The 19495-nt window shown below is 48.4% G+C and overlaps 1 protein-coding gene across 5 annotated transcripts in view; it reads left to right on the top strand.

Annotated features, from left to right (window-relative positions):
* CNKSR2 (connector enhancer of kinase suppressor of Ras 2) overlaps nt 1-19495 on the top strand; it is a 1692689-nt gene that overhangs the window by 863118 nt on the left and 810076 nt on the right. For all 5 annotated transcript variants that reach the window (XM_085622481.1, XM_085622480.1, XM_085622479.1 and 2 more), the window contains one exon: nt 14969-15088. In XM_085622481.1, coding sequence (XP_085478607.1) covers nt 14969-15088 — 120 coding nt within the window. The remainder of the gene's footprint in view (nt 1-14968; nt 15089-19495) is intronic.

Below are 19495 nucleotides of genomic sequence, written 5' to 3'. Positions count from 1 at the left end.
ACTAGCCCACCAGGTGCTTCCAGTAAGCACCACTGAGCTGCGTTGCAGAGAGGTGGTCCAGGCCGTGCCACTTTTTACACCTCTCTGCAACACAGCTCTGTGGCGCTTACTGGAGGTACCTAGTTGGTTAGTTGGACCCTAGGGACCCTCAGGATTCAAATGAACTTAATCCCCCAACTAAAAACGGACACAGGGCGTCTTTACACAGTGGTGAAGGGAGGGGACGGGCCCTGAGTTAACGTGTGCAAACACGCCCTGTGGCACATTTTAAGTTGGGGAAATAATTCACCTTCAATCCTGAGGGACCCTGGGGGCCAACTAGCCCGCCAGGTGCTTCCAGTGAGCGCCACTGCGCTGCGTTGCAAAGAGGTGGTCTAGGCCGTGCCCCTTTTTACATCTCTCTGCAACACAGCTCTGTGATGCTTACTGGAGGTACCTAGTGGTCTAGTTGGAGCCTAGGGACCCTCAGGATTTAAGGGGACTTAATCTCCCAACTTAAAACGGCCATAGGGCGTGTTTACACAGTGGAGAAGGGAGGGGACGGGGCCTGAGGTGACGTCTGCAAACACGCCCTGTGGAGCGTTTTAAGAGGTAGTTTTAATCCCCCTGCCCTATTTATACTAGGGGCTTACAGATGAGGTCATGCTAATCACAGGGGGACCCCAACACATAGTGTTCCCTAGTGTATGTAGGTGTTTTCACTGTATTATGAGTGTCTTTTAACATAGCACTGGCTCTAGGACTGGTTAGTCAGACTCAGTTACCACCAGTATTCTTCTGAAAAAGTTGAGGGTACAGGATGATTTTGCAACAAGGTTTCTTTCTGCTCTTCTGTTTGTTCTTTCTGCACGTTATCCTTCTTCCTGCACTTTTCTTCGTCTTTGAGGACTTCTGTTGCTTCTTTCTGCATTTCTTTTTTTTCTTTCTGTGCGTTTTTTCTTCTGTCTTCACATGTCCTATCTCCGTAGACATAGTTAGAAATTAGCATTTAAAAAACCTTTGAAATTCACTGAAAAAACCATAGGTTTCAGGCACGTTATAGTTAGGATTTAGCTTTTAAAAAACCTTAGAAATTCATTGAAAAACCATAGGTTTCAGGGGCGTTAGAGTTAGCTGGACTTTTCACTCGTACAAAACCATTGAAATTCCCCCGTTATAGTTAGTTCAGCTAACTATAACTCACGCGCCCGCAATGCACTGCTGATGACGTCACATATTACATCACTCATGACATGGTCAGTGACATCACTCATGACATCACTGATGACATCTCAAATTACATCACTGATGACATCACTGATGACAATATCCTTGTGATAGAGTGGCAGACCTCCTCTCACCCTAATATAACCTTTGATACACACATTCAAAAATAGAAACTACAATTTTCAAAACAATGGACATGCCAATACCAGTTACAACAACCTATTCAGTAATTCTAAGATCCACATAAACATCCACTCATTCACCAACAGTCCTATACAGTCACTCATACATGTACTCACTCATCATATGTACTCATACACCTATACATCCTGTTACACAACGCCACTCATCCATAGAGTTACTCACACACATAGTCACTCATGCTAATAAAGAATAAAACATACATTTACTTGCATATACAGTTATACACACACTGACGAGCCTTGGACCTGCACCTGCGCGCCATGAGAGGTACTTTACCTGTTTTAATTACATTTTGGCAGTCCACACAGCACCCCTTTACACTGACCTGCTCCCTGCTGACGAGAGGCAACTACCTCGAAACACGTGTCCAGGGATGGCTAATGTGACACATACTTTTCTACATACACCGTGGCATAGGCGTACTCGCCGTCACCACTACATTGACCACAGTTCCTTGGGGCAACTTGCTGGTGTGACGAACAGAGTGCGACCAACCTTTGACTCAGTTATACACACACCACCACACTTAATTCTACGGAAACTTACACATACTTAGTTTTTTAAACAATCACTTATAGAAACACATACTTATTCATACAGGAACTCTTCCAATCTCTCACTCTCACATATACTCACTTATATACACCAATAGTCACATATACTAGTTTAAAACATATGTAGTTACTCATAAAGACACTATTGAGACAGTCATCCACTCACTAACACACCCATGCACACATTCATCCACCCATACAGTCCTGCACACATGCTGTCTTCAACACATACAAACAGTGAGTCACTCATTCATGCAACTATGCACTACGTAATACCCCCCACTGAACCATACAGACACTCAGACACTCATACTGATACTCAAAAAACCAACTAATAACCTATATAGACACTCATGTAGCTACTCACCAACCCATGCAGCCACTTATAAACAAAGTGAGAGACTGATACAGACATTTACATATTTAAACATTACTCACTAAGCCATGTATTCACTATGATACACTTAATCAGTCAGTTATACAATCAATTTTTCAAAAACAAATTATCCATTTAGACACTTATATACCCATTTATTCTTCCATTGACCTTGAGATATACATATATATTTGACACGGTCTACCACAGCACCCTATCAGCACGCCTCCATGATGCTGGTATCCAAGAGAAGGCCCTGGCCTGGACCACATCCTTCCTCTCTGGCAGAACCCAGAGCATCCGCCTCCCACCCTTCCGCTCCAAAACCACCGAGATCATCTGCGGCGTCCCACAGGGATCCTCCCTCAGCCCGACGCTGTTCAATATCTACATGCCCCCCCTCGCCCACGTCGCACGACAACACAACCTCAACATCATCTCCTACGCCGACGACACCCAGCTGATCATATCCCTCACCGAAGATCCCCACACCGCCAAAGCTAACCTCCACAGAGGAATGAAGGCCGTAGCCGACTGGATGAAGGACAGCAGACTGAAGCTGAACTCAGACAAGACAGAGGTCCTGTTAGACCTGTCAGCCCTTTGGGTGGTCCCTCCTCATCATTATTTATTTTGTCCCACTTTTGCCTCAAACCCTGTTGGTATTTTTCCTTTTTGGGAACCACCAGATTTTTTAGTGTTGCTGCAGATTCAGGGAGCCATTTTATCTACCCCTGAAACTTCTGTCTGAGGGCCTGGAGCACAAAATGGTGGCCACCTGTGACATCACCAGCATCCACTGGAACCTACCAGCACCTTCCAGAACATTCCAGAGCCCTGTGACAGTTGGAGGCGGTTTAGAATGTTGGGAAGCTAAGACAGAGAGTTGGCAGTTGGAGCTGGCAGTTGGCACCTGACTGGTGAAGAGTGAGCAGCAGAAACTTGAAGGAGGAAGGAGTGAAGCAGCAGGGGTGGAAACTTGTGCTTGGAGTGGGGTCCATAAACCCACCCTTGATACTAGTCCCTACTGACTGAGCCCAGCCTGGAGCCCTGTGTGGGAAGAAGCAAGAAAAACCATCCTAAGGACCTGGACAGCAGGAACAGGCCTTAGAAACAGAGAACAGCAAGATCCTGACCTGGAAACTGGTTTCCCTGGAGTCCGACGTCGAGTAGCCTGAGACCTGGAGCCCGAGGTAGAGAAGCGGCGCCGACTGGAAAGCGGACGTCGTACCCGGAGCCGCCAGAGGTCGAGAGAGGGCGCCGTCAGAGGTCGTGAGGAGTACCAGAGGTCGAGGAGGAAGTCACCCGAGGTCGAGTGAGCGGCGTCATCGGAGGAGTGAAGTCCACCCTCTGGAGTCGCCGGAGACCGAGGTGAAGCGTGCCGGAGGTCGGGAGTGGAGATCGCACTCCGGAGTCGCCGGAACCTGAGGAGAGGAGCATCGGAGGTCGGGAGTGGGGATCGCACTCCGGAGCCGCCGGAAGTCGACATCGAGTCAAGGCCGGCCGACGTCATCGAAGTTGAGGTCGCCATCGGACCGGAGCCGCCCGAAGTCGACATCGAGTAAAGACTGCCCGACGCCATCGAATCGGAGGTCGAGATCGAACCGAGGCCGCCGACATCGAAACCGGAACCGCCTACCGGCGTCGTCAAGAACTGACATTGCGCCGAGGACGCCGACATCGAATCGGAACCGCCTCACGGCGTCGACACGACTCCAGCGGCGTCGGAGCATCAGAAAAAGGGCAGTAAGTGGAGTAGAGGGCGCCTAAGGCCCTGTGGAGACCTGAGAGACTGCTCTAAGGGGCTAGGGAGGTGCTGGAACCAACCTGACTGTGCCAGGGGGTGAGCTGAGACTAATTTAGAGGGGTTGTGTGGAGTGAGAGAGCCAGGTCTCTGGTATTCCCCCCTTGATCTACCTCAGTTTAGGCCTCAGCCTTGTCCAAGCCAGGGAGTAGACACCCTCAAGCCTTCCACATCCCCACAAGCTGTGCCTGGGCCAAATCAGCCCTTAGGAATTCAAATGTGATCTGATTCTATGAGTGTCACTGTCAGCTTTTAATTATTCATTAGGGGCACTGTATTTATTGTATTTAACCTATTTATTGCTTCACTGTATTTATTGGTCCACAGTATTTATTGATGCACAATATTTATTGGTTTACAGTATTTATTGCCTCAGAATATTTAATTGCCTGTATGTATTGCACTTATATTTATGCCTTCATTATTTATGATCACCCCTATTTATTGAATCATTAAGCCAGTATTTATTTGACCTGTACTATTTAAAAAGTTTGTATATTGTGATTGTGTTATTATTTATCTAATCAGCAACTAAGAGAAAAAGAAGATAAAGAAAGATATTTTCATAATTTTTACGGTGTAGAGTCGTTTTTGGAACGGATGCACGCATGGTTATTGTTTGGGTATGTCGTATGCTTAGCACGGAGCCTGATTCCTGTCCACTCGAGCCAAGCTACCACAGTGTGTCTGGGAGAACACCACCACCCTTCCGGTGGGAGTGTGTTTTTCTAACATAATTGGTGGCAGCGGTGGGATCGAGCTGTGCCTACGTATACTCAACAATAACTGTGGGTAGTCCATAGGCCTACACCGGGAGTTTTCTCAAAGCGGCCTTCCTAATTGTGGGTTTTTGTTTTTTCCAAATTTACTCTGGTGGTGGGAGGAGGTATTATATAAGGTACCCCCCTGCATTGTTACTGCAAATAACTGTCCTCTGACCTGAGTGGGCAAGATGGAGTTTGTACTGGAGAATTTAGAAACGTACACTGTGGCCCAACTCAGGGAGTTTTGCCAGCGGGAGGGGGTGTATTGTCCCCCAGGAGCAAAGAAGGGTGCACTCCAAACCAGCTTAAGGGCTTGGGGGGAGGCACGCCGAGAAAGCAAGGCTGAGGAGGAGGACAGGGATAGAGAGCCCGACAGTGAGGGAGCTGGTTTGTACCAACCTGAGGTGGGGAACCTGTCAGCGGGGCCCAGGACACTTTCCAGGAAGGGCAGCAGTGCCTCTAGCGGTGGCTTGTCTGAAGTGGAGTTAACAGACCGGAGGGAGAAAAGACAGCTCACATGGGACTTAGCAAGGCTGGAGAAGGAGAAGGAGGAACAGAGGATGGCTCATGAGATAAGGCTGAAAGAAATAGATCTTCAGATCCTGAGAATCGGGGCACACCCTGTACCTAACGGTGGCAGCGAAGAACGAGAGTACACCAGGGAACCCAAACCCTACCTGCCAAAGGACATAGTAGCTAGCTATGGGGCGGGTGACGATATCGCCAAGTGGCTAGCGGCCTATGAGGTCTCGTTGAGGGCCCATGGGGTTCCAGAGAAGTACTGGGGAGCGGGATTGTACAAGTACATGCCTCCAGCTGGTAGGGATGCATTATTGGCCCTCGAGGAGGATGAGCAGACCCACTACCCCACCATGAAACTGGCGCTCATAAGAAAGTTTGGACTAACACCCGAAAAGTACAGACAGAAGTTCAGGGGTAGTCACAAACTGGGCACACAGAATTGGGTGGACTTCCTGGACTATGCAAAGAAGGCACTAGAGGGTTGGATTCAGGGCAGTGAAGTAAGGAACTACGAGGGGTTGTTTGATCTAGTACTGAAGGAACACCTGCTCGAGAAATGTTTCCCTGAACTGCGTCAACACCTGGTGGATAGCAAGCTGACCAGTCCCCGGAAGCTTGCTGAGGAGGCGGACATTTGGGCTAGTACCCGGGTGTCCACAAGGGGGACTGGAGGGGATACTCAAAAGGCCGGACAGGGCACCCCCCAGAAGAAAGAGGGAGGGGAAAAGAAAAAGGAGTTCTCCAAAGGCCCCCAAAATAACTTCCAAGGGAAGGGAACAGGATTCACCCCTAGGGCTAACCCACCCAGAAACCCTAATCCTGGCCAGAGTCAGCAGCCAAGGGTTGTCCATTGCTACGAGTGCGGTGGCGTTGGACACTATAAAGGAGATCCGAAGTGCCTGAAACGACCACCCCCTCCCATTGGAGGAAAGACCCCCGGAGTAGCTAGTGTAGTGCTCGGGGAGGAGATGCCCTTAACTAAGGGAAGGGAGTGGGCGGGTGTCACTTTAGTGTCCCTGGGAGAACGGGAGATGGTTCCTAAGATCCAGGTGCCCGCAAATACCGTAAAGTATGGGCAGTGGGTCACCATCAACGGCCAAAGAGGGGAGGCTCTGAGAGACACAGGAGCCAGTATGACTATGGTACATAGTCAACTGGTGTCTCCAGAGCAGGTAATTCCCGATGTACTCCACCCAGCCGCGATGGCTGACGGCAGAACCGGCCACTATCCAGTGGCCGAGGTTCCCTTTGAATGGGGGGGGGTTGCAGGTTCACTTCGAGTTGCCGTAAGCCCTGCCGTGCCAGTCGATTGTCTGCTGGGGAATGACATGGAGCACAATGCTTGGAAGGAGGTGGAATACCGGACTCATACTGAGATGCTGGGTACACCTGACTGGGCCTGTGTTAGCACAAGGTCCGCGACTACCCGAAGAGGGAGTTCATTTCGGCTGGAGCCTGGAACAAAGGCCCAGCCAGCTGCCAGTCAAGGGAAGAACCGAGGACAGGAGGAGCCTGCCTCGGCGTCCGCACCCCGTAGGACGGATAGGCCACCGGAGGTGGTGGACCAGGAGTCTGCGGTGGGGGACGTTACCAAACTGGAGGACCTACCCATCCCGGCCGAGTGGCACGTGGAGGGAGTCCCGTCCAGGGAGGAATTCTGCCAGGGCCAGAGGGAGTGCCCTACCCTTGAGGGGCTGAGGCGACAGGCCGAAGCCCAGGCAGCAGGGAACGTTGAAGGTAACTACAGTGTTTACTGGGAGGATGGCCTCCTCTACAGTGAACCCAAGGCACCCCTACATGGGTCGTCACGAGCCTTGGTAGTCCCTCAACGTTATCGAGCCTTCCTTCTGGAGTTGGCTCACGAGATCCCATTGGCAGGACACCTGGGGCAAGACAAGACCTTCGCCCGTCTTGTCCCACACTTTTATTGGCCTCAGATGAAAGTGTCGTCCGATACCTACTGCCGGACATGTGTGTCTTGCCAAGCCAGTGGGAAAACAGGGGTGAAGCTGAAAGCTCCCCTGGAACCACTTCCTGTCGTTAGCACCCCCTTTGAAAGGGTGGGCATCGACATTGTGGGTCCGTTAGATCCGCCAACGTCAGCTGGTCACAGGTTTATCCTGGTTCTGGTGGATCATGCCACACGGTATCCAGAGGCAATACCTCTGAGGACCATAACAGCACCTGTTGTGGCTAGGGCCCTGATGGGAATCTTTACCCGAGTGGGTTTTCCCAAGGAAGTTGTGTCCGACAGGGGGACCAACTTCATGTCAGCGTACATGCGGGCGATGTGGAAGGAGTGTGGAGTGACCTACCGGTTCACAACTCCTTACCACCCCCAGACCAATGGTCTGGTGGAGAGGTTTAACAAAACCTTGAAAGGCATGATCAGAAGTCTGCCTGAAAGCCTGCGGAGGAAATGGGACGTCCTCCTACCCTGTTTACTTTTTTCCTACAGGGAAGTGCCACAGAAGGGAGTGGGCTTCAGCCCCTTCGAGCTTCTGTATGGGCACCCTGTACGTGGACCTCTCAACCTGGTGAGAGACGGATGGGAAAGAACTCCCAGAAAGCTTCCCCAGGATGTGGTGAGCTACATGCTGGCCTTCCGGAGCCAAATGGCTAAGTTGTGGAAGCAAGCTTCTGACAACTTGGAAGCCAGCCAAGCAGTGATGAAGGCGTGGTACGACCACAATGCTCACCCGGTGGAGTTGGAGCCTGGCCAGAAGGTGTGGGTGATCGAACCAGGAGAGCTTAGTGCCCTCCAGGATCGCTGGTCAGGACCCTTTGAGGTGTTGGAGAAGAAGGGTAAGGCTACCTACTTGGTGGACCTGAAGACCCCTCGTCAGCCCCTGCGGGTGCTGCATGCCAACCGCCTCAAACCCCACCACGAGAGGCCCGAAGTCATCTTGATGATGGTGACTGACGGAGGAGAGGACGTGGAAAGCGAGCCTCTCCCCGATTTGTTCGCGTCTCAAGAAAAGGATGGGTCGGTGGAGGGAGTCATTCTCTCCCCATCTCTAACTCCTGAACAGCAGGAGGACTGTCGCCAGGTCCTGGGGCAGTACTCTTCGTTGTTCTCCCTTGTTCCGGGTAGGACTCACCTGTGCGTCCATGACGTGGACACAGGAGACAGCCCACCTGTGAAGTCCAAGATCTACCGGATGTCAGACAAGGTGAAGGCCAGCATTCACAGTGAAGTCACTAAGATGCTGGAGCTAGGAGTGATCGAACCTTCTAGCAGCCCCTGGTCCAGTCCGGTGGTGTTAGTACCAAAAGCTGCACCACCGGGTGCCCAACCGGAACTGAGGTTCTGTGTGGACTACCGGGGACTGAATTCAGTGACCAAAACTGATGCTCATCCGATCCCTAGGGCGGATGAATTGATTGACCGGCTGGGAGCTGCCCAATATCTAAGTACCTTTGACCTTACTTCTGGGTACTGGCAGATCTCTTTGACTGATGGAGCAAGGGAAAGGTCAGCCTTCTCCACGCCCAATGGCCACTACCAGTTCTGTGTGATGCCCTTTGGGCTCAAGAACGCACCTGCCACGTTTCAGCGCCTGGTAAACCAGATCCTCACCGGAATGGAGAGTTTCTCTGCTGCTTATCTGGATGACATAGCCGTCTTCAGTAACAGCTGGGAGGATCACTTGCGTCACCTGCAAGCTGTTCTCCAGGCCCTGAGACAAGCTGGATTGACGATCAAGGCCAGCAAGTGCCAGATCGGGCAGGGGTCGGTAGTGTACCTTGGACACTTGGTGGGTAGGGGAGCGGTGCAACCCCTCCAGGCGAAGATCGAGGCCATCATGGCCTGGGAACCCCCCAAGACACAGACTGAGGTCCGAGCTTTTCTGGGCCTCACGGGATATTACCGCCGCTTCGTGAAGGGGTACGGTACCATCGTAGCCCCCCTCACGGAGCTCACGTCCAAGAAACAACCTCGACGGGTAGTCTGGACGGAGGCTTGTCAGCAGGCCTTTGTGAGATTGAAGAAAGCCATGTGCGAGGCCCCGGTCTTAAGGGCCCCAGACTTTTCCAAGGAGTTCATTGTCCAGACAGATGCATCAGAACATGGCATTGGGGCAGTGTTATCGCAGCTCAATGAAGAGGGTCTGGATCAACCCGTGGTCTTCCTATCCCGGAGACTACTTCCCAGGGAACAGAAGTGGAGTGCAATAGAGCGTGAAGCCTTTGCAGTGGTATGGGCTCTGAAGAAGTTGCGGCCATATCTGTTTGGCTCGCACTTCCTACTTCAGACCGACCACCGACCCCTTCGTTGGCTGATGCAGATGAAGGGGGAGAATTCCAAGTTGTTGAGGTGGTCTATTTCCCTACAGGGAATGGACTTTCAGGTGGAACATCGGCCTGGAGTGGACCACGCCAATGCAGACGGTCTCTCAAGGTATTTCCGCCTTAGTGAGGAGAACTCCCAAGGGGTTGGGTAGCTCTCCCCACTTTCAGCTGGGGGGGACGCGTGTTAGACCTGTCAGCCCTTTGGGTGGTCCCTCCTCATCATTATTTATTTTGTCCCACTTTTGCCTCAAACCCTGTTGGTATTTTTCCTTTTTGGGAACCACCAGATTTTTTAGTGTTGCTGCAGATTCAGGGAGCCATTTTATCTACCCCTGAAACTTCTGAATGAGGGCCTGGAGCACAAAATGGTGGCCACCTGTGACATCACCAGCATCCACTGGAACCTACCAGCACCTTCCAGAACATTCCAGAGCCCTGTGACAGTTGGAGGCGGTTTAGAATGTTGGGAAGCTAAGACAGAGAGTTGGCAGTTGGAGCTGGCAGTTGGCACCTGACTGGTGAAGAGTGAGCAGCAGAAACTTGAAGGAGGAAGGAGTGAAGCAGCAGGGGTGGAAACTTGTGCCTGGAGTGGGGTCCATAAACCCACCCTTGATACTAGTCCCTACTGACTGAGCCCAGCCTGGAGCCCTGTGTGGGAAGAAGCAAGAAAAACCATCCTAAGGACCTGGACAGCAGGAACAGGCCTTAGAAACAGAGAACAGCAAGATCCTGACCTGGAAACTGGTTTCCCTGGAGTCCGACGTCGAGTAGCCTGAGACCTGGAGCCCGAGGTAGAGAAGCGGCGCCGACTGGAAAGCGGACGTCGTACCCGGAGCCGCCAGAGGTCGAGAGAGGGCGCCGTCAGAGGTCGTGAGGAGTACCAGAGGTCGAGGAGGAAGTCACCCGAGGTCGAGTGAGCGGCGTCATCGGAGGAGTGAAGTCCACCCTCCGGAGTCGCCGGAGACCGAGGTGAAGCGTGCCGGAGGTCGGGAGTGGAGATCGCACTCCGGAGTCGCCGGAACCTGAGGAGAGGAGCATCGGAGGTCGGGAGTGGGGATCGCACTCCGGAGCCGCCGGAAGTCGACATCGAGTCAAGGCCGGCCGACGTCATCGAAGTTGAGGTCGCCATCGGACCGGAGCCGCCCGAAGTCGACATCGAGTAAAGACTGCCCGACGCCATCGAATCGGAGGTCGAGATCGAACCGAGGCCGCCGACATCGAAACCGGAACCGCCTACCGGCGTCGTCAAGAACTGACATTGCGCCGAGGCCGCCGACATCGAATCGGAACCGCCTCACGGCGTCGACACGACTCCAGCGGCGTCGGAGCATCAGAAAAAGGGCAGTAAGTGGAGTAGAGGGCGCCTAAGGCCCTGTGGAGACCTGAGAGACTGCTCTAAGGGGCTAGGGAGGTGCTGGAACCAACCTGACTGTGCCAGGGGGTGAGCTGAGACTAATTTAGAGGGGTTGTGTGGAGTGAGAGAGCCAGGTCTCTGGTATTCCCCCCTTGATCTACCTCAGTTTAGGCCTCAGCCTTGTCCAAGCCAGGGAGTAGACACCCTCAAGCCTTCCACATCCCCACAAGCTGTGCCTGGGCCAAATCAGCCCTTAGGAATTCAAATGTGATCTGATTCTATGAGTGTCACTGTCAGCTTTTAATTATTTATTAGGGGCACTGTATTTATTGTATTTAACCTATTTATTGCTTCACTGTATTTATTGGTCCACAGTATTTATTGATGCACAATATTTATTGGTTTACAGTATTTATTGCCTCAGAATATTTAATTGCCTGTATGTATTGCACTTATATTTATGCCTTCATTATTTATGATCACCCCTATTTATTGAATCATTAAGCCAGTATTTATTTGACCTGTACTATTTAAAAAGTTTGTATATTGTGATTGTGTTATTATTTATCTAATCAGCAACTAAGAGAAAAAGAAGATAAAGAAAGATATTTTCATAATTTTTACGGTGTAGAGTCGTTTTTGGAACGGATGCACGCATGGTTATTGTTTGGGTATGTCGTATGCTTAGCACGGAGCCTGATTCCTGACCACTCGAGCCAAGCTACCACAGTGTGTCTGGGAGAACACCACCACCCTTCCGGTGGGAGTGTGTTTTTCTAACAGGTCCTCATTCTCGGACCCACCCCATCAGCCTGGGACGACTCTTGGTGGCCCACGTCACTAGGCACAGCCCCGGAACCCACAGACCATGCATGCAACCTGGGGGTCATCCTCGACTCCACTCTCTCCATGACCAGGCAAGTCAACGCCGTCTCTGTGTCCTGCTTCAACACCCTCTGTATGCTCCGCCGGATCTTCAAATGGATCCCCCTCGACACGAGAAAAACCGTTACCCAGGCCCTCATCACCAACAGACTCGACTACAGGAACGCCCTCTACTCAGGAACTACTAACAAGCTCCTGAGATGACTCCAACGCATCCAGAACGACTCGGCCCGACTCATCCTCGACGTCCCCCGCCACAGCCACATCACACTCTACCTGAGTGGCCTGCACTGGCTCCCCATCAACAAAAGGATCACCTTCAAGCTCCTGATCCATGCACACAAAGCACTGCACAACACCGGACCCACCTACCTCAACAACCGACTCAGCTTCCACACCCCCACCCGAAGCCTCCGCTCAGCCAACCTCGCCCTCGCCACTGTCCCTCGCATCTGAAAAACCACCGCCGGCGGCAGATCCTTCTCCTACCTCGCCGCCAAGACCTGGAACACTCTCCCCACCATCCTACGACAGACCCAGGACCTGCTGGCCTTCAGAAGACTCCTCAAGACCTGGCTCTTCGACCAGTAGCACCCCCCCTCCCCAGCGCCTTGAGACCCTCTCGGGTATGTAGCGCGCTTTACAAATGCAGTGATTGATTGATTGATTGATATAAAACATATTTAATTTCCAGAAAAACACACATTCACTGGATGATGTCATCAGTGATGTCATCAGTGATGTCATTTGAGATGTCATGAGTAATGTCACTGACCATGTCATGAGTGATGTAATATATGACGTCATCAGCAGTGCATTGCGGGCGCACGAGTTATAGTTAGCTGAACTAACTATAACGGGGGAATTTCAATGGTTTTGTACGAGTGAAAAGTCCAGCTACCTATAACGCCCCTGAAACCTATGGTTTTTTTCAGTGAATTTCTAAGGTTTTTTAAATGCTAATTCCTAACTATAACGTACCTGAAACCTATGGTTTTTTCAGTGAATATATATATATATATATATACACACACACATATACACTTTCAATCAATTATTTCAAAAGTGCAAAGGTGAATTTCCAATGTCATTACTGTAGCGTTTTGCGAGTTAACAATGACGGAACCCTATTGGCTCCTGCTCAACTCCGTGGACCTATGACGGAATGAATAGAGTGTTTTGCCGTGAAGTCTGCTTTAGAATGTTGAGTTCACAGTTACACACAGATGAATAAAGACATGTATTACTAAGCTCTGTGTGTAGTGTAGTCATTGGTGGGTACCCTGGCTGGGGAGACGCTACAATTACCACAGCAGAGCAAATTTAACATGAGAAAAACACTGTTTACTGTCTCACAAAGTGCATGTTGCAATGATTTTAAACAGAGAACCAAGTCTCCGTGGCAAGCCTTTGAATGGAGCTTTGTGTTATATAATTTATATTGGCTAAAAGCAGCAAATGCATATTCTGCGCCATGGCCCCTTTTATCTAAAGGGCGCACCATCCATGTTTACACCTGGCGCACCTTAAAACAGGTTCCACGGGCGCAAACAGGGAAAGTGCACCCTATTACATAGATTGTGCTGCCCCCAGGGCAGCTGCGAATTTACACAGCCCTGGGGGCAGCACATTCCTGAGAAAAACGGAGCGGCTACTTTGAAGCGGCTCTGTGTTTTCACAGTGCAGACGACAACCGTCCTGCACTTTTAAAGGGGATTAGAGATCCCTGTGCAGGTGGGTGTATTTGAGTGACTGCACCCACCTGCAAGGTCATGTCTTGGGGGCCCGCTCCAGAGGGCTGCCATCAGGGGGCACAATGTCAGTGCACCTCCTCAGAGAAACTTTGCCTCTGCGCTCTCGTCTGTAATACAAAAGACACACAATTGATCGAAGGAATGCAGAACCAATCAAAACATTCAGCCCCAGTCAAGAGATCTGGGTTATATCCATCATTCTTTTTCTCATCATGCCACCCCAGTTTAGACCTGGCCATATGCAAATTAGTCTTGGCCCTGTGCCTCATGGGAACAGTACAGCACGAACTGCCAAGCGAGGTCCTCCCTGGACCGGAAACAAGGATCCTAGGACCGGTTTCGGGGTTTCACCCCTCTTCAGCCAGGATAGCTTGAATCTAGTGGCACAGTGAGCCCGGGACCCACGTCTGAGCATACCCGGGGCACTTAGGGCGAGAAAGGAAAAGACACACAATTGATTGACGGAATGCAGAACCAATCAAAACATTCACCCCCAGTCAAGAGATCTGGGTCTGTAATACGGCAGGGGTGGAGAGGCAAAGGGATTCCCTCATTTGATGGTGCTTTAGGTGTGCTTGTGCTATTGGTATTACAGAAGGGGCTGTACAAACGTCTGCGGCCCCTTCTGTAAAACCAAAGTGCCCCAGGGGTGCGCAAAGCAGGCGCAAACACCCGTTGCGCCCTCGAGGGAACTTATGCAATACGGCCCCATAAGTCAAAATTTGGGCAGTTGTGTTGAAGAATCTGATTTTGATATTAAGCCGTAGTATGTGTGACTGATGACACAAACACATCTAATTTAAAATTACTAATCTAATTTAGCACTTATAGAAGGTGAGTAGCTGATCGATGTTCAAAGGATACTTGCGATAGAAAGAACTGCGCATTGGTGATGGTGTACGTTCTTCACAACACTTTTTACTCATGAAATATTCGTACTGAACAGTGACTATCAATGCGAGAGTTCTTCAGACTTCATTACATAAGTAGCCTTCTCTCATTTTGAAATATTCACCTAGCAAATAGAAATATGTTGCCACGACCATAAAAAGTAGCATTTTATGAATACACCCCAACATTGCATTTTGCATTGTATTTGCCAAAGGAGAATCAAATGGACCATGACGTGTAATCATTTTGCTTTACATCTCTCTTTTATTCATGTGTTTTGGTAGAAACAGATCACTTTAGCTTGGATTAACCATTTTCTACTAGGCAATGAACACTATTATGTTCTTGTTTCTGCTTGCAGTGTAAAACCCTCTCAGGAGTCTGTGACAACATCATCTCTCTCTCATCAGATCCACTGGTTTCCCAATCAGCACACCTTGAAGTGATTCAACTCTCAAATGTCAAACAAAGTGAAGGGCTGGTAAGATAAGTATTTTTTTCCATTGAAGTACAAGAGTTAAAAACTATTTCTGAAAAAGCTTAAGTTAAGAGATAATTAAAACGGAACACTTTTGTTTGTTATATCTCAATCATTTCAACATAATTGAATACCCTAGCATAATTCAAAATGATTTCATATAAATCTTGCACAGCTTAGAGAAATCTTTCCTAACATCACTGAGTCGATTTCTCCTTTCATCATGTGTCTTTCCTGAGTGATTTTCAAGAATAAAGGTCAAAGTAAAATGTGTAAGGGATCAATATTTGGGTTCTGTAGGAAATTCCCCTTTTCTGCTGGTCACCCAAGAGTCTTCTCTTTTTTTTGCAACTTATTTTTACTAATAGTCTGACCCTGTTCTCTGTGAAATTGCTATTAAGTGACAGTGTGTGTGCCGTGGACCTAACATTTTATCCTTTGATGGGTATCTACGCTCCGCCAGCGTAGTTTTGCCTACTCCGTGTTCCGTTGCGAATGTGGAGTTTAGGCAAAACTACAACTCTGTAGCGGAGCATAGTTAGCCGGCCCCTCCACCCTCCCAAAGTAATTATAAAGAAATTAAAAAGGCACTTACCTGCTGTGGCTGCCTCCTCCTTGCCATGGTCGCCCTCCTTCCTCCTCCTCACTGATAACCCCTACATTATACGTCTTGAGCGTGATGATGCGCACGCGCAAGACGTACGACGTAGGGGTTATCTAAGAAGAAGGATGGCAAGGACGAGGAAGGAGAGAGGCCATGGCGAGGAGGAGACAGCCATGGCAGGTAAGTGCCTTTTTAATGACTTTATAATTACTTTGGGAGGGGTAAGGGTGCGGAGCAAAGTTCCACGGAGTTGTTTTCCAACTCTGTGGAACTTCCCGTAGCGCCACTACGCCTGCTCCGCCCAGGGTTACTAAAATTGTGCTGTCAAAATTTGCTGCATCCTGTTGATCTATATAACTTTCCTGGAATACCATGGTGGATGGCGCAGAAAATGCATCAAAGACATGGAGATTTAATGCCATGTGGGCTGCAGGGACTATTTAAACTACCCCATAGATGATAAAAAAAATATATTGGTGATAGAAAAATGTCTTTGACATGCAGTGTAGTATAGTTCCTATATCCCTGATAGGCTCTGCGCATTGGAATAACATACACTATAGATTTGACATAGGACTAAGGTCAGTTTGTCTCTATCGAGTATATTAAACTTAATTACTTGTGTGTGCCAGCTAACTCAGAGGTCACTAGAAACTACTCGTATATACAAGAAGGGATTAGCCTCTGACAACCGCATAAACATGATCCTTTGTTTCCTTTTAGGATTGGAACAGTCTCAGAATCATGGAAAATAGATAACAGTTTCACTCAGTCAATCTTGCATGCTTCATTTCTACAGAGTTGCACAGAAATAGAGAGACAGGCGTTTCAATAAAAGTGTTTATTGAACAGTCTTATTTTTCATGAAAGAGATATGAATTGCTACAATCGTAAAACAGACTGCGAAGTACAATATGTACGAGGTTAGCAGTAAGATGAAATAATACTGCAATAGCATGGTTTGTAGCTATGACATATATTAATCAAAATACATACATAAATAACATACGCTAAAATGTGATACTCATCTGATGCTTCTAAATTGTTCTACCCCAGTGTACCTAACCTAAGTTCAGTACAAGGTTTGAAGTAGGTGCTATTTCTAAAGTATAGCTAGCTATATTTTAGTTTAGCCAAGAGTTGCCAAAAGTTTCTCTAAGTTCTAGTCAGCTCCATACCTTAGAATGAGAGAGGTTGGAATCTCTTTTCTGGACTCGATAGTCTAACCCCCCGCAAGGGAAGTCAGAGAGCACTGGAGCTGGATTCTCTGCGAGGAGGATGGCAGCGTCAGGTCAGTGCATCAGGCTGGAATGCGATCTCCTTCCGAACTTGCTGTGGTGAACCGCGTAGTCTGGGTTGGATCGAATCCTCCGGGAACCGCAATTTGCCAGGGCAAGTGCTGGTATATTTATACCTTGAAGGTGTCTAGGAATGCCAGTATTGACGTAAAAGTCGGGCAGAGGAACATCATGAATGAACCTCTAAGGAATAGATGTTCATGCATACTTAATGAGTTCTTGGAGAAATCAATATTCAAGCTGATGGAAATTCCTAAAGGCTTATGGGTCTGGTTTTCCAAGAATTTGTTGTGACGTGGATGGACGGATGTAGGTGGCCATGCCTGTATTTGGTTTGTATGGACAATGTCTAAATAAGGGCCGGATTTCTATGTACAAATAAGGGTAATGTGAATTGTACCTATATAAGGGCATAAATCGGGAAACCTATATACGGAATCTAAATCTGCACACAACACCCACTCCAGTTTCACATGAACAACATTACTCAAACCTAAACATTCTAAACACATCTTAAAACAGAGTATCGCATGGGTTTTCTAAAATAAGCTAAAAACATATCTAAAACATATGTTCTAAAAATAAATTACAAAACCATTGCTATGCATAAAGTGTTGTACATATTAAACGCAATGTTTCATTCTAAGCATAGGATCACATTGGAATGCTAAATGAATGAACCAAAATATATACATGTGATGAAATGGCTCGTAAATACAGAAGAAAAAAGGGGCCGAAACCATTTCATATCAGGTTACACAAGTCAAAATGTTATTCATGACAAGGTGGCATACTGTCCCTGGAAGTGTTATCAAAGAATTCTGTTCTCTATGAATAGTTCTACTATAAGCAGATTACTGTGCAAAAAAATAAAAAAACTATTTTAGGACGGGATAAAAAAAAGATATAATCATAGAAAAAGTTCCAAAGTCAGTATTACGTTTAAAAAAGAATGAAGGCCAAATTCAGAGTCTCTCCGGAACACTGTGTGCTTAAATCAAAAGTCAGTGTGTGGGGATGGAGAAAACATAACATTTTCTAATCCTGTAGCCAACAAGTCATCTACCGTTGTGGGTGAGAGTTGGAATACCTCGTGTAGAACATCAACAGCACATAGATGCGAACTATCGCCTTCAGCATGGGAAGCATCAGCAATGTCCGGATTGGATGTTACCTGCGAGCCTGGTGTTTCCTCTCGTACCTCAGCAGTCGCATGTTGCATCTGTGAGATCTCAATGAATGCCGCTATCAGGATTGGTAGCCGCTGGGGACAACACATAGCATGGGCCGTTATCAGGTCCAGCAGAGTATCGATATCCGTAGGCATGACTGATGGGAGTGTCAAACAAATGTCCAGCACACATTCTTCACCGCATAGCAGGCAGCGTAGAACAGGTAAGATGCAATCTTGCCAAATTGGTCTGAATGACAGAAACCAAGTGGTGTTTAATTCTCGTAGACGAGGTAAACCCAGAATTTAGACGATTCATCTCCAATAGAGTTCTTTCCATGGTGAACTGGATGTCGCTGGTGATTTGGCTTGCCATATCGTAGCAGTAGGAGCAAAAATAGTATCCATGCAACGAGTGCTAAAAGGAGCGGCAGTCCGCCAAACACAGAGTGCACGAAGTTTGGAAACATTCCGAGGACTGCTTGAAAAGGTGCTAACAGTCCTGCACACACGTTCTTAAGTACATGTACAATACCGCTCGTATCAGACATGTTTAAGATATGACCTAACATTTATGAGAAATGCACAGGGTAGTTTGTATACAAAAGGGTATGTATCTCTGCCGAAGTCCTTGCGACTTGGAGATCATAGGTTTCTTTGGCAGAGGTCAAAGGCACAGTTTTTTTGTAAAAGAATGGCTTTCATTCTGCTTAGAGTATCAACTCGTATAGAAGAGATATTCAGTGAAGGCCATAAAGGCGACTCCCTGACTATGTTTATTTGTGGAAACAAGACTTGGATACAGCAAGTGACCCTGGATGTAACCGTTACTAGATATGGGATACCTGGCAGCATGCCACAGCAGCTGTGATCATTCAACATGATGTAACTCCCATTTGAAAGTTGACCAAAGATTGGATTAATCACTGCTGCCGGTGAACCGTGCAGGTGGCAGGATAAGTTTGTAGTGGAACCGTCACAGGCCCTGTGTAAGTTAATACCCTGACAAAGGAGAGAACCGCTTAGTGCGTGTTCACAGTTTTCACCGCTAAGAAACACTTCACATCCCCCACTCCATCTGTGTGTGTAAGGTAAATCCCAAGATGTCTTGATGTATTCTTTACCCAACCTTTCATATTTGCCTGCTGGTATATTTTTTAGGCAATGCTGAAAATGGAAAGTCGTAACAGGCAGAGTAATCTTACCATGTATGATCCACTCAGTAGCTGTTTTTTCTGCCACTGTGAATGGTAATTTCTCCCGTTTTTCAATGCTCAACACCGTATAGTCTGCTCCACTTTGTGCCAGTTTGATCTGTCTATCAGTGAGATTGAATT

This window comes from Triturus cristatus, chromosome 8 (genome assembly GCF_964204655.1).
Source record: "Triturus cristatus chromosome 8, aTriCri1.1, whole genome shotgun sequence".
Lineage (NCBI taxonomy): Eukaryota > Metazoa > Chordata > Amphibia > Caudata > Salamandridae > Triturus > Triturus cristatus.
This window is presented reverse-complemented; position numbering and strand designations above follow the sequence as displayed.